Source organism: Lepisosteus platostomus, chromosome 3 (assembly GCF_059453375.1).
Source record: "Lepisosteus platostomus isolate fLepPlt1 chromosome 3, fLepPlt1.hap1, whole genome shotgun sequence".
Classification (NCBI taxonomy): Eukaryota; Metazoa; Chordata; class Actinopteri; order Semionotiformes; family Lepisosteidae; genus Lepisosteus; species Lepisosteus platostomus.
This window is the reverse complement of record NC_142613.1, coordinates 58,388,956-58,403,712: the sequence shown is the minus strand read 5'-3', so window position 1 is coordinate 58,403,712 and position 14,757 is coordinate 58,388,956. Positions and strand designations below refer to the sequence as shown.

General features: G+C 41.0%; 1 protein-coding gene and 1 long non-coding RNA gene across 5 annotated transcripts in view; one reads left to right on the top strand and one right to left on the bottom strand.

The window, feature by feature from the left end:
- Positions 1-3,528, bottom strand: part of LOC148675148 (uncharacterized) — a 29,377-nt gene extending 25,849 nt beyond the window's left edge. For all 4 annotated transcript variants that reach the window (XR_015935455.1, XR_015935454.1, XR_015935457.1 and 1 more), the window contains exon 1: positions 2,833-3,528. This is a non-coding gene — a long non-coding RNA (uncharacterized LOC148675148). The remainder of the gene's footprint in view (positions 1-2,832) is intronic.
- A 73-nt stretch (positions 3,529-3,601) lies between these two features.
- On the top strand, positions 3,602-8,355 carry odc1 (ornithine decarboxylase 1). The gene is made up of 12 exons (XM_088626184.1): positions 3,602-3,758; positions 4,704-4,850; positions 5,225-5,352; positions 5,437-5,610; positions 5,719-5,891; positions 5,977-6,111; positions 6,294-6,375; positions 6,521-6,604; positions 6,890-7,052; positions 7,181-7,296; positions 7,385-7,599; positions 7,703-8,355. Exons 3-12 carry the CDS (start codon positions 5,251-5,253, stop codon positions 7,839-7,841), a joined length of 1,383 nt encoding a protein of 460 aa, XP_088482310.1. The 5' UTR covers positions 3,602-3,758; positions 4,704-4,850; positions 5,225-5,250; the 3' UTR covers positions 7,842-8,355.
- The last annotated feature ends 6,402 nt before the right edge of the window (positions 8,356-14,757 follow it).

The window sequence follows — 14,757 nt, the reverse complement described above, 5'->3', positions numbered from 1 at the left end:
TGGAGCAAAATACAGATGGATTCTTAAAGAAAACTAGCTGCCCTCTGCAAGGAAGCTGAAATTGAGAAGGAAGTTTACCTTTCATCATGACAGCAACTATAACCACACAGCCTTAGCAACAGTAGAGTTGCTAAAGAACAGAAAGGTAAATGTCCTGGAGTGGCCCACTCAGAGCACTGACCTAAATCCAACTTAAAATCTGTGGAATGACTTAAAGGATGCAGTCCATCAATGGTCCCCTCTTAATCTGACTGATCTTGAACAGTTCTAAAAGGAGGAACAGGCAAACACAGTCACATCTGGGTGTGGTACGTTGGTACAGACCTATCCAAATAGAATTATTCAAGTAATTCAAGCAAAAGGTGCTTCCATGGACTACTTACTGAGGGGTATGTACACTTATTCAAAACCAGTATTCAATACAGTTCAATAAACATTGGTTAGTTTACCTAAATTAATGCCATAAGAACCATTGTTTAAAAAGAAGAATGGCAAAACCTTGGGATGTTAGACATGTAAAGGTTAATTCCAAAGCAGAAAGTAGAACCAGGAAGGTTCTCAATTAGAAAGATGTTTTGGCTACTTTGTCTACTTCTTTACCCGATTTGTGAAGAAGACATATTTACAAATATAAGTCATTTGAAAATCTTTCTTCACGTAACCTTTACAAGACACAGTATAAAAAAAAACAATTGTTTCATACCTTCATATGGTAATTTAATGACTGCTGTTGATTCTTTTTAGAGCTTCAGTGTTTACTTTAAATTCTGCTTGTGTTTACCCAAAAACACATTCTCATACTGTATGCCTGTTTGTGAGCAATATTTCTCAAACATTTCTCACCTCCATTGTAACAGACTGTAAACTGTTTAGCCACCTTGGTTAGGGAATGCAATGACAAATACTTTCACGTGACACCACTATTCGAGATGAGCCTCAGTTTGATAGAAACTAATGCCAAATACAATACATTCTGTAAAAAAGAGACAGTTTTTGATGCGTATGACAGCTGTGCCAGGGGCACAGAAAGCTAACTCCACAGCTCATGCCTCCTCATGCTTTGTTCACCAATGTTCTTAATTAGCAACCTCATCTGCTTCTTTGTGGAGCAGGCTTCATCTGCACAAGGCACGGTTCAGCTCGTGATGATATCCGATGGTATGGAAAACCAATATATGCATTTTTCCCACTCCCGGGGTTTTCAATTCTGAAAAAAAAAGAGCTTTCCATGCTTGTTTTAAAATGTGTTTTGCATTTGTCTGTCTCCCCATGTGCTCTGCGCTACACGAGGATTAATATGTAGATCCAGACACCATCTGACTGTGGAGACACGGGGAAGCTACTTGGTAAAAGTCAGCGCAACATGTGACATACAGGCTTGTCTGGGTCATTTCTTAAGAAGCGTTTCTTTCCGAGTGATTTCAGGTGGGCTATTTTTTTTTATTTTCCACGGGCTTAAAACATTTGTCCTAAAGACCTAAAGTTCAGAAACACATTAGTACTCATTAGATGACGGTTCACATGCGATGAAGTCATTTAACTCTACAAGAATATATGCTGAAAGGCAAGGTCAATGAATGAGTGATATCATCTGGCGCTTTATAAGGACGGGGCAGCTGAGGGAAGGGACAAAATAAAGCTTTGGGGCAATGTTCACAACCTCCCAGTGAGCAGCACTGACAGCAGAGGGGAGAGGACTGCCCTTATAGTATATGCCACAACTTTCGTCAGGGTATTTTAGCTTCCACTGCTTTGGTAAATTGCTAAAGTATGCCCCCAGTTTCTAAAAGCGCTGCCTTTCACTCATTTTAATCATGTAATGGCTTCACTTTATTAACTGGTTATTTGCATACTATCACAGACTTGCATTAGATTAGACATTTAAAAAGAACATGCTCTGTGTTTTAAAGCTGAGGCGAGCAGCATTTAGTCTAAGAGTCTAGTTTTATAATAGTTTTGTAATTGTAGTTGTAGCCTATTCACGTACCATGAATATTTCACCTTTTTATTATCTTCAGCCTTCTTGCATTCTCACACACTTAAAATGCTGGGCCTCCCTACATTGATAAAAGTGGTGGCAGTGGTTTATACAAGTGACTCACGCGTAGAAATCATAGACATGACAGGAGGCCATTCAGCTCATGTAGCCTGTCTGGTAGTTTGGTAATTGATCCAAATTTCTCATCCACACATTTCTGGAAAGAAGTCAGGGTTTCAGCTTCAGCCACATGGTTGGGTAGCTTGTATCACACTCCCACAACTCTTGGCGTGACTCTGAGCTGTGCGGAAGGCGACGGTTATACAACAGGGGCATAGTTTTCCAACCCATCACACCTTCATAGTCTAATAGGTTCCTAGTGGAACTTCATAAATCAACTCGCATTACCAATTCACAAGTACTGCACAAATCTTTTGCTGTGACATTTAAGTATTAGTCTGTGTATAACCACGCCACTGGCAGCCTCTTGAAACAAAAGGAGTGTTAAATCATAAACAACCACCATAACAGTGTTAAAATTGCACATTTCCAGGACATTAGCCTAATTATAGCCAAACCTTTTGCATGTAACTACCAATGCTCTCAAGTGTCTTTTGTTGTGACAATCAGCACTGAAAGTGCTCTCAAAGGATGTGCAGCTGCCTTTTATCAGGTGCAAAGGAAATAACACCAACAGTGTTGTAAGCACAGGGACACATTTATCAGTGGGAGTTGCCCCATCTGCAAAGAGCACGCCGACATATCAAGGGGCAAAACATTGGTGCAACCCTTTTATAAAATCTCCACACAATTTGCAGGACATTTTTTTGTAATAACAGTTACATAATACTTACAGTTACAGGAGTTGAGTAACAGAATAATTCAGTGCAGACGCCCCAACGTGTTGGGAAACGTGTTGTTTCCAGGTGTTGTCCTGCACATTCAGGACGGAACTGGTTGTCTCCTTTCTCACACCAAGGCTGAAGGGAGGTCCTTATCTGGCTGAATCTGACTTGAATTCATTAGGACAAGGACGAAGAAAACACGTCCTTCCTTTTCGCATTACTAAAGGTGGGGACCTATGTACGGTTAAAACCCCGTTTTAATAAAATCATGCGATACTCAACCACCCTGAGGCAATGGGATACTTGAGTCGTGATTCCATCTGCATAGTTCGGACACTCAGATACACTGAGGCACATGTTTCAGCCACAGAACAATGCTCGTCATTATCAGTACCAGCCCAATTTGTGTAACACCTAGTACCATAGGCAACCGTGAAAAGGTCCATTTTTTTATCAAATTTTCTTTACATTTCATGAGCGGGGCAGCACATTTCTTCAAATTTTTAAAGAACTCCTCATTTAAATAACTACAATCATTTCCGATTGTAAACGTAAATGCAGAGCACCGGTAATGGTTTACTGTTCCCGTAAAATGTACTTTTCTTTGTCACGTCTGAGACGTGCCAGAAAACTTTCCTTCTCCCTTACCCACTTTAAGAGTTCCGTCTCTGTATGATGTCATAAAGTGAGCAGTTTCTCGGAGCATGTGGCCTGAAACGCAGCAAGAGCAAACTGGTTTCTCAGCCGGTTCCAGCTGGAGCGTTGCCCTGGAAACCGAGAGGATATAAAAGCCTCAACCCACAAGCAGTTACTAGTGTCTTTTCATTTCAAGCAGCTGTAAGATAAGCCCGGGTAAGGGAGTAGGTCAGGGTCTATTTTTTCTCATTTCAAGTCATCTGGTCTAATGGACATACTCTTCGTAAATGCTTTTTAAGGTGAGATTTATTTTCTTTTTTGCTACATAAATCTTCCCGTCGGTATGTTTGAATTGCCTACGGCCGCGGTTTCTTTAGCGTTAAAGTAAATTATAAATTCGATCGTATATCGACATAGGATCGTAGTTTTGAATTCCACATTTAAACCATCGTAAGTGTTTTAAAATGAACATCCGTGGTAAGATTCTTGTACCACAGTCGTTTCAATCTCATCAGGTACTGGTAAAATTACGAATTTCTCTAGAATGACCTAAATCCTTTTTTTGAATCGGAGGAGCTCGAAAAGGTACCTTTTTTTCCTCCTCGGAACTGAACAGGCTAGTCACATTATTGTATTTTTTTTTTACCCCCTAAGTAGATTTTTTTAAAATGGATTATATGGCTCTCTTTATGAGGACGAAAAGGCATGGCTTTGAATGAAAATGGTCGTGGCTCCTGACTGAACACATTGTGGTTTTAAAGAAGCAGCGGCCTCCCTCGCCCGTCTCTGCGCCATTGGCTCTCACTCCCGTCAATCGTCTTCCAGTCTCGAATCCCTTCCACCCATTGGCTCCCTTTATCTTGTTCCCCCCCCCCCCCCCCCCCCTTTGTGTGGGCGGGCTTTGCGTTTGCCGGCTCGGCTGGATAACGTGCCATTCATTCTGCAGTGCGTAGGTCTTTGCAGGGTTTGGTGGGGGGGAGGTGTATATCCTGCGACTTGACCCTTTTAAATATGCAAACTGCGACTTCCCTACCGCGCCTTTATACTTCGTGTAAATGAGTCTTAAACGGGTCCCGCTGCCGTTTTTCATATCCTTTAAAAAGCTCACGGATGGCAGTTCAAAGACTCAAGACTGCAAAATAGTGGCTGAGCTCCGCCGGCAGGGTTTGTAGGGACATCAATTTAGGCTTGTAACGCGAATATCTTTGCGAAGTTTTTTTTTAAAAATGTTCTTGTTCCCTTAGAACGCTCATTTCAGGAAAGCAGATATCGGCTTCTTAGAGGGCCCTGGCCTCGCTTCCTATTTGAAAGGTTTCAACTTCACCGGTGAGCCGCCCTGGTTGTCTGGCTGACCGTTTTTCTGCTGCCGATCCCATCTCTTTCTCATCTGTGTAAGTTCCTTTATTTTATGCCCTATAAAACTGTTTTAAATGTGTACAGTCTCTTCACATTTTATCTGGTTTGAAAGTGCATTTTCTGAGGAAAGCAAGTTATCAAGAGCTAAGAATCATTCTTGGGCAAGTTATAGACTTAAAATCTTTTGAAAGGTCTTACTCGCATTACAGTGTAGACATCTTAAAATGGAGATTTGGGTACAAGTAGATTGCCTGCTTTTCTTGTAATTTTTTAATTATTTTTAACTCTTTTTCTGTTTGATTGCACAACTGAAAGCTAGTTGTTACCAGGCCTCTTCTACCTGAGACAGTAGAAGGGAGGAAGGGGGGCGCTCTGATATTCTGATTAACGCTTACCTTTTCTACTGCAGAGAACCCCAGCAGTCTAGTTGGAATAATGAGCGTCTTCAACTCGGCCGAATTTGACTTTGCCTTCCTGGATGAAGGTTTCACTGCCAGAGACATCGTCGAACAAAAAATCAATGAAGTTTCCCTGTCTGTAAGTAATTTTGGTGAAAACTTTTTTTTTTTGCTGGCTTCTGTTGTACTTCTAAACATAAACTAATGGCTTCGGTCTTTCCAGGATGACAAGGATGCCTTCTATGTTGCTGACCTTGGGGATGTCCTTAAGAAGCACCTAAGATGGGTCAGAGCACTGCCCCGTGTCACTCCATTTTATGCTGTGAAGTGCAATGATAGCAAAGCTGTGGTGATGACCCTTGCATCTTTGGGGGCAGGATTTGATTGTGCTAGCAAGGTAATATCTGCTTTTCAGTGATGAAGGCTTGACCGACATGTTTTGAAGTATCGAGTCATCACTGAGATGTGGGGGGGATTAACCAGTGATGCCTTTCTTTCCCCACAGACTGAAATTCAGCTTGTTCAGAACATTGGAGTCTCCCCTGAGAGGATCATCTATGCAAACCCTTGCAAACAAGTTTCGCAAATTAAATATGCTGCTGCCCAGGGTGTGCAGAAGATGACCTTTGATAGCGAAGTGGAGTTGATGAAAGTGGCAAGAAGCCATAGCAATGCAAAGTAGGTTGTTTTTTTTTTTCCCTACTTCTCCCAGGTCTGCTGAGTCAATACACTGTTTAATGTTAAACATGTTGCTTATCTCCAGGCTGGTTCTTCGAATTGCTACAGATGACTCCAAGGCCGTTTGCCGCTTGAGTGTGAAGTTTGGAGCTACGCTAAAAACTAGCCGTCTCCTTTTGGAAAGGGCAAAGGAGCTGGGTGTGGACATCATTGGTGTAAGGTAAATAGTTATTTGGAAAGAGTGACAATCTCCCTTAACGTATAATGCTGACGTATCTGAGAAGCTCTGTATCTCGGCATTGTATAGCGAAACTGATTTTTTTTTTTAAACTTTAGCTTGTGTAATGTTCTACAATTTAATACCTGGTTTTCGGTTACAATTTCTGTTTTTCTTAAACCTAGCTTCCACGTGGGAAGTGGTTGTACTGACCCAGACACTTTCAGCCAAGCCATTTCTGATGCGCGCTGTGTCTTTGATATGGGCGTAAGTATGTTAAGTGTGTTACTAGTGTCTTTTTGGACTTCATTTAGTGCGAAAGCAATAATCTGAAACTTCTGTAGCTGTCAATATCAGTGTTGGCTTGAAGTTGAAAATGGACAATTTTGTAAAGCAGTATCTTCTCTTTTAGGAAGAACTTGGGTTCAACATGACGCTCCTGGATATTGGTGGTGGCTTTCCTGGTTCGGAGGATGTGAAACTTAAATTTGAAGAGGTAACTTGATATAAGTTTATTATGGGAGAAGGACTTTAATAACCTGATTTGGGGGATGCTCTGACTTTTTTAATCCTAACTAACTATACACCATGCACTATCATTGGGTTGACAAAACAGAGTGAGTTTTTTTGCAGGTCTTTAGAGTGACGTGAAAATGCCTGTTGATTTGACAAATGTAGTAAATAACATGGAGGTGAGGGGCGGTGCTAAGACCTGGGTCTGTTACTGTGCAGGAATTGTCTGTGGCTGATCCCTTAAAGCATTTTTTTTTTCCTTTCTCAGATAACTGCTGTAATTAATCCTGCCCTTGATAAGTACTTCCCTGCTGATTCTGGAGTCCAGATCATTGCTGAACCAGGCCGATACTATGTTGCATCTGCCTATACCTTAGCAGTCAACATCATTGCCAAGAAGGTGGTCCTGAAGGAACAGTCGGCCTCTGATGGTAAGGATTGTGCTTATAATTTATTTGAGGGGTGTTTACTTTTTTTTTGCTTTGTGGGTAAATGCTGAGGATTAGGTTTAAAAGTCTGAATAGGTAAGCTCATCATTTTCCCATTTCTTCTCTCCTAGATGAAGATGATGGGACCAATGACAAAACTTTGATGTATTATGTCAATGATGGAGTGTATGGGTCCTTCAACTGCATTCTGTATGACCATGCCCATGTATTGCCTGTTCTCCATAAGGTAAAGGGTTTTTCAACGTCTCGGTTGGTTCCCCGATACCATTTATTTGCTTGGAAACTCAATTTGATTTTTTTTCTTCCACTTTCAGAAGCCAAAGCCAGATGAAAAGTTCTTCTCCTGCAGCATTTGGGGACCAACGTGTGATGGCCTGGATCGCATTGTTGAGCTTTGCGGTATGCCAGAACTCCAGGTTGGAGACTGGATGCTGTTTGAGAACATGGGAGCCTACACAGTGGCTGCATCATCCACCTTTAATGGGTTCCAGAAACCAGACATTCACTACGTGATGTCAAGGCCTGCTTGGTTAGTACCAGATGGTTAATTCACAATATGTTCATAATATGGACTTCCCATCTTTATAATTCTGATCCCTTACCATTTTTTTTTTCCCTCCTCCCCCCTCAAGGCAACTGATGCAACAAATCCAGGAGCAAGGCTTGATCCAGCCAGTGGAGGAGCTATGTCCTAGCACTATGCCCACATGCTGCGCCTGGGAGAGTGGAATAGAGCTTCCTTCATCCTCATGTTCCACACGTGTGCTGTAACCAGCTTTTCTGGGAGGAAGGAGTAGGGGGCAGTAGCATTAGGGACCAGTAATAGGCAGAGTGAAGGCAACTGTATGTAGTACTTCTATATGTAAGCTTGGCATTTTGTCTTGGAAGAAAAACTGCTCTTCTACCTCCTAGTGTCATACCAACTTTATTCTGAGATTTAGTACCGTGATTGTTCCTGCAAATAACTGGATTTTAGTAGTTGGGTCAGGTGTGTGGAATGAATTGCTGAGCATGACATGTTCTCAAACTTCACAGCATTAGGATTTTTGAGGGGGTTTTTCCTGAAAGGGAGTGGGGCTGTTACAGATCCAGAATAAATTCTCCTCTTCCATGTAGAAACCTTAATTATGAGTTTGCATACATATTTGCCTTCTACTTAAGACTTGGAAGCCAGTTTATATTTCAAAAATGGATGTGAAAGAGATGGGATTGCATTTTACACTGTTCCTATGGAAACGTTTTTAAATTTTGTATTTTTATAAGTAAAATGCTTAGTGAAAATTAATTGGTGTATTTGTTTCCTTAATTTGTCCTTTTATAGCAATGGGTGTTAAGTAGATACACTGTAGTAGCCTTTCCTTTGGTATTTAGTTTTAAGCTAGACCTTCAATTTTTGGTTCGGCTGAGCTTCTTGACCTCTAGACTCACTTCATGATGCATTGAAACTAAACACCGCTCCATCTGAGCTTAATGGTGTGGGGGGGGGGGGGGTTTTAGAGTTTGGGATTCATCTACTTAGAAAAGGCAACAAACTTCAAATTCACTTCAGAATTTAAGAACCAAGTCTCAATTATAACAAATGCAGCATGTGTGGGCTTCCAGGATTGGGAACCCCTAAATCGAGTTAATGTGAGTGGCATCGCCTCATTGAATGAGCACAAGCCCTGGAGTCTAGATTTTCCATAAGTTAAGTGCTTTTTAGGAAGAGCACTACATGCAAAAATAAATGAGCTTCTGTATATCATGCCACCCAGGCACTGCCTAGATCAGCCTGTTCTTCCTGTCTGAGCAGCTGGGCAAGGAGGAAACCTGTTAAGGAGGGGAGTTGATATCAACGATAAATATGAAAGGACTGCAACATTAAGAGTTCCTCTCACTCCTTAAGAGTTTGCAACAATTTTGAGTGATACTGCAAACGTGGGAAAGGTTTTGTGATCCTATAAGCCTAAAATAGGAACTACCTAGTCTAAATGTGAGAGATTACATCTGACACAAACGCAACATAGTGCATCACTCAATCAACACGATCCCTATTGTCAAATATGCTGGTGGCAGGATTGTTATAATTCTGCTTCTCATCACCAGGGACTGGTAAGCATGTCAAGGCTGAATGAAATGTGGTGAAGTAGAGGTGTATTTTTGAGGAAAGGTCACTTTTCAGCAGGACAGTAACCCAAAGTACAAGGCCAGAGCTACACTGGAATGGCTTAAAAATAAGAACCGAAAGTAACTGGAGAAAAAAACTTGCAGCTGTAATTGTTCCCCAAATTTGTGAGTTCATGGGTATGAATACTTACGGAATTAAAATTTTTCTCCTGTAGACTTTGGAAATTAATTTAACCTAAGATGTTTCTCAGTTTGAGACTTCAGGTTTAAAAAAAAAACGTATTCCTCCTTTTCCATTTTCACAAAATCAGATGCCATAGGAAAGACGCTACATTGCAATGGCCAAAGATAAATTTGTCACAGCTTTGCAACCAACAATTTAAAACTGTTTTGAGTTCTACAGTCACCTGTCTCAAAATTTGGCAGTAAATCAGGTTTCCTTAACATTATAGTTAACTGAGCCCCAGTGTTATTTTCTCTCATCCTTCATTAACATTTCAAATTGTTAAGTTTCGACTTGGTTGATCAATGCTGGGCACAACCTCCTTCCATCCGTTTTCTAACTACTTTTCCAAAACTGGGTTGTGGGAAAGCTGGAGCCTATTCTGGCCAAGCAAGAGGTGCAAGGCAGGATATACCCTGGATGGGACACCAGTCCATTACAGGACACACAATATTCCCAGAAGCCAATTAACATACCGGCATGTTTGTGGATGGTGGGAGGAAAATGGTGCACCAGACGAAAACCCACACAAATATGATGAGCATACAAACTCCAGAGGCCTGGAATTGAACCCGGGACCCCAGCACTGCACGGGTGCGAAGGTAGCCACTCTGCCACCCCAATCCCTAGGCACTGTTTCTTCAAAAGCTGTTAAGTCCGTGGCTATTACACATTTCAAAAGCTTGGCAGCTCTACTTGAATTTACAATCTGATTTATTCTCACAAACATTAGAAAGGTTGCAAATGAGAGGAGGCCCTTGGGCCCAAAGGGTCTGTTCGGTAATAATTTTAATTAATAGTGTTAGTCAATTAAAGTGACATACACTAACATTGATTGTATTTCATCAAATTTAACGTTGATAAATAATTCCTGAATTTTGGTTTTATTAAAACCAAATATTAAGTAATACAGTATTTACTACTGTAAATATTAATGTAGTAATATCTTTTGAATATTTGTGTATATACAGTACACTTCATTTAATACTTTAATCATCTTAATAAGGCTAGCAATGGGCTAGTGGTTTCCCTACTTAACTTAGATCTAAAGAAATAAAATACTTTTATGGTTCTTATTATTTAAGCATATTGCCTATTTCAGATACTCCATTTAGGAAGCAAAGGGATTTCTCAGCCACAGTAGTGCCACCTGTTAAATTCAGTCGTTAAGGATCCATTGTAATGAAACCTTAGCAGTTTGTATGTATTAAACACACTAATTAAGGACTAGTTAGTATTGTAAGGGGACATGCTTACCAAAGTTATTTCTGATTTTCATTCAAGCCTCTACACCGTCTAAATATGTTATTAGTTTGCAGGGAACTGGCATAGAGAGAGAAATGTATCTTGTTTAAAAACTAGTAGTGCTGCACAATAACAGAAACGCATGTATGTCAAGTGTACAACGACTGTCGTATTCCTGACAGAGAACATTCAAGTAGGAGTCCCAAGAAGTCGGTTTACAGGGACACATGCAGGGATTATTTGGTAATCCACAGATGCTTACTGACATTTGTGTTCATGGATTGGCTAGACCATGGTGCCACAGTTGTTTTGCTCTCACTCTTAATTGCATTGTAAAGGAGGAGTAGAAAGACCATCTGCCACTAAAATGTAGCCCTCTTTGGATAGACAACCTCAGAAGACCTACTTTTAGGGGATCTCAAAGGCAAAAACTGCAAGGAGTTCACAGAGCTGCTGACTTGCATGTCAGGGTAATATCCTTAGTCATATTTTGTCATGTGTGGTTCCAAAATAAATAGGAGCTCTTTCCAAAACATGGGTTTTAATATTCTGTGGCGTCATTCTCACCTGTCTAAGCTTAATTAATCACTTATTTTGAACTGTTTAGACAAAAGAAAATACAGAAATCAATAAATACACTGAGGAATTAATGTCTTCACAACAGCACTCTATACAGCAGAGTAGGTTTGAAGCTTAAAATACCTAAACTGGATGAAAAAAGTATTTAAATGTTTATCCTAGATTTATTTATTCCTGTGTGCATGTTCTCTCTCAGTTTTAATCACTCTTATTGCATGTTTCAAAACAGGTTTTAATTAATAAAAATCTGAAAATACTGTGCTTTTTCGTATTTCATTCAATAATTTTAAAAAGACAGCAGATTTTCATATCTATGTAAAACCTTCAGATACTGCTCAAGATAAGACAGTTTTTCTTACCTTCTGGTTCTTTATCTGTCTTTTGTTGCTCTTTCTCGTTAGAATGCTTAGGCGGATAACCACATCTGAAGGATACATACAATTCTTAAGCAGTTCTACTTGTGCTGTATTTGTTCTAAAATTCCCTTAAAGGTATTCAATTTTTAAAATACAAGTTCAGTTTGACACAGGTATTAAAATAATCTGATCGATGCTTACTGCAGGCATATTACATGCACAGATGGGATAGAAAATTGCTAAAAAATGACATGAAAATAAATGAAAATAAAATGACAATTTTAATGATTCTCCCCTCAGCAAACCTTGAGACACATTCTGTGCTGAAATTCACTTGTTCACATTTTGACTTTGGCCATTATACATTGGTGCAAAATTTTAAAATGAGAAAATAATTTTTGTTTTACCTTACCTATAGTTTATAGTTTTTTAATTTTAGGAAATTACATTAGGAATGATTACAATTTAAGATAGCTGAAGCCAATTGAACCTGACCGCTGTTATCCCTCCTGAACACTTCATATTGGCTGTTCGTATATACGTTGCCTTGAGTTGTTGTGATGAGTTTTTGAAGATTCCGATCAAAGTAAATTAAAAATTAAAATTTGGTTTCATCTCATTTAAACTAAGCACTATTAGTAACATTCAGCGTGTTTCCTACTGTTACAACAGGAGAGACTTAAAGCAAATTGTTGGTCCTCCTTACACACATAGATAGTAGACACTGCGTTGAACGCAACTGAAGGACTAGTTGAAAATGAAGCAGGCAGGGCTCAAGTAAGAGCAGGGACTAAAACAGTGCAGCTTGCAGCCATGGTAATAAACCAGGCAGAGTTCAGTAACATAATCAGAAGATGAGGTCAGGCAAAGGGAAGATCTGAAGACAAGGTCAGCAGTGTAAGGAAGGAATGCGGAGAGAAAGTCAGGAATGTAGGATGGGCTGATCAGAAAAACTGAAGATCTGTGGTAATATAAACAGACTCAATGTCAGAGCACCCAATGAAACCCTGGAAAGGTTTAAATATCCCTGATTGAGTAACTTACCAGGGGCTGATTGCAAGTAGCAACAGATGGCACAAGTTCAGCTGGTGATAGGCTGTTCAAAATCCCTCATGGGAATCCAATTTGTTGCCATGGTAGTTGATGACTGCAAGCCATGGCTAGCTGCAGTGACAGTGCCCACCCTCAGAGGGTGTTCTGCTAGTGCCCAACATGGTTTCTTAAGGTTCTGGACATGGAAAGCGTAGATCATGCGAGGAGCCTTGGAGGCTCCCCTGCAACCTCCTAGAGTCAAATGAGTTGTGGCCAGAGTTCTTCAGATCCCTTGATGGGCAGTGTAACAGATTCAGGCTTCTTGATTTGATTGTAGAATGTCAGTGAAATCCATTGCCCAAGGTGTCAGGGAAGAGTGAGTTGATACATTTTGGCATTCACACATTCCATGATTTTATGCAGACAGAAATATTGAGGTGCCAATCTGGGCAATCTGAGGAGAGGTATAAAATGCGTGGTCTTGGGAAACCAGTCAACAACTGTGAAAATAACTGAATTACCTTAGTAACATGGGAGACCCATGAGAACAACTGTGGATATGGATTCTAGTGCATGCCCTTGTACTGGAGGTGGCTGTAGTATTAATGCTGTGGTAGCTGTACGAGGAGCTTTGGCTCTGGAGTAGACTGACCAGGAGGCAACTAAGGCCTTGACATCAGACCTCAGGGTGGGCCACCAGGGATGTTTATGTTCCAGGGTCCTTTGGATGCCTGGGTGTCGTGCAAGCCTGGAAGGGTGACCCCATTTTGCACCCTTGACCTGGAGTGTTGGGAACAAAGAGCTTATCTGCTGGAGCTTCTGGCGGCATGAGATTTGATGCAATTGCTGCCGACAATGCTTGCTCGACGTCCAAGAGAGTGGCATCAATTCACGGATATGAATGGCTCTGGTCTGCGGCTCTTTGAGAGTGTGAATTCTTGAGAGGGTGTCAGATTTCCCATTCTACAACACCGGTTGATATGATACCTTAAAATTGAACCGGGAGAAGAATAGGATCCAAACCATCTTTCAAGGGTTTAATTTATTTGCCTTTTCAATGTACTGCAGGTTTAGGTGATCAGTGTAGACCACAAATGGATGAGTAGCCCCTTGAAGGAGATGTCTCTACTCCTCCAGGGCCATCCTTATTGCCAACAGTTTCCAGGTGGCCACATCAGCTCTGCGCTGGACAGTTTCAGAGAGAAAAGTTGAAGTTGTCAACCCAATCCCGAAAGACATTAAGTGTTGGAAGATGTCTGGAACATTACAGAGACTGAAGGGAGTCACAAGATACCCATCTTTTTTTGAAAAATGAAAACCCATCCCCTACTGGTGATGTGGATAGGTGGATACTGTATATCCCATCTCTAGATTCTACTCAATATACTCCTTCACAGCTTGCGACTGAGGAAGAGAGAGTACAGGCCAACTCTATGGGGCTTAGCTCCAGACAGAAGGTCAAGAGGACAGTCAGTCTTGGTTTGGAGGCAGAGACTGGGCCTTAGTTTTACAGAAGACACCCTTGAATTTTAGGCATTGTGGTGGAAGTCAAAAGAAATCAATGTTAGTGACAACAACCAGGTGAGCAGGAATTTTCCCCAACATTCTACTCCCCATCTCAGGAGCTCTATCTGGCTATGGGCTGTGGTTCTGGAGCCAAGGAAAGCAGACTACCAGTGGGCATCATGGAGATGGAAGACACAGAGGTTGTAACTCTTCTGTATCTGTGCGTGAAACCAATCTTCAGGGTGATGAATCTAGTTTGTTGTCAGATCATTCCAGTGCCTAGGGGTCTACCTTCCAGGGCCTGAACAGGAATTTCGGGTGTGCATAGAACTAAGTGAATCCCAGGGACAAAGACCAGCTGGAGGTAAAACAAATTATTTGCTGCTCCTGATAAAGGCCTCAAGATCATAAGAGATGAAAAGCCCAGGTGATATTGGCATGAATGAAGAATTACCATGAGTTTCGAGAAGAAGTCATTGAACCACTCAGTAACCAGCCAAAGCACCCTACAACTCACAACTGGCAACCTACTGAAACTAAGCAGGTGTGAGTCTGGTCAGTATCAGAACGGTCAGATATATGGTATGTCAATGATCCAAATAGTGAGATTTGATTATCTTTTAACTGTCTTTCCCCAGTC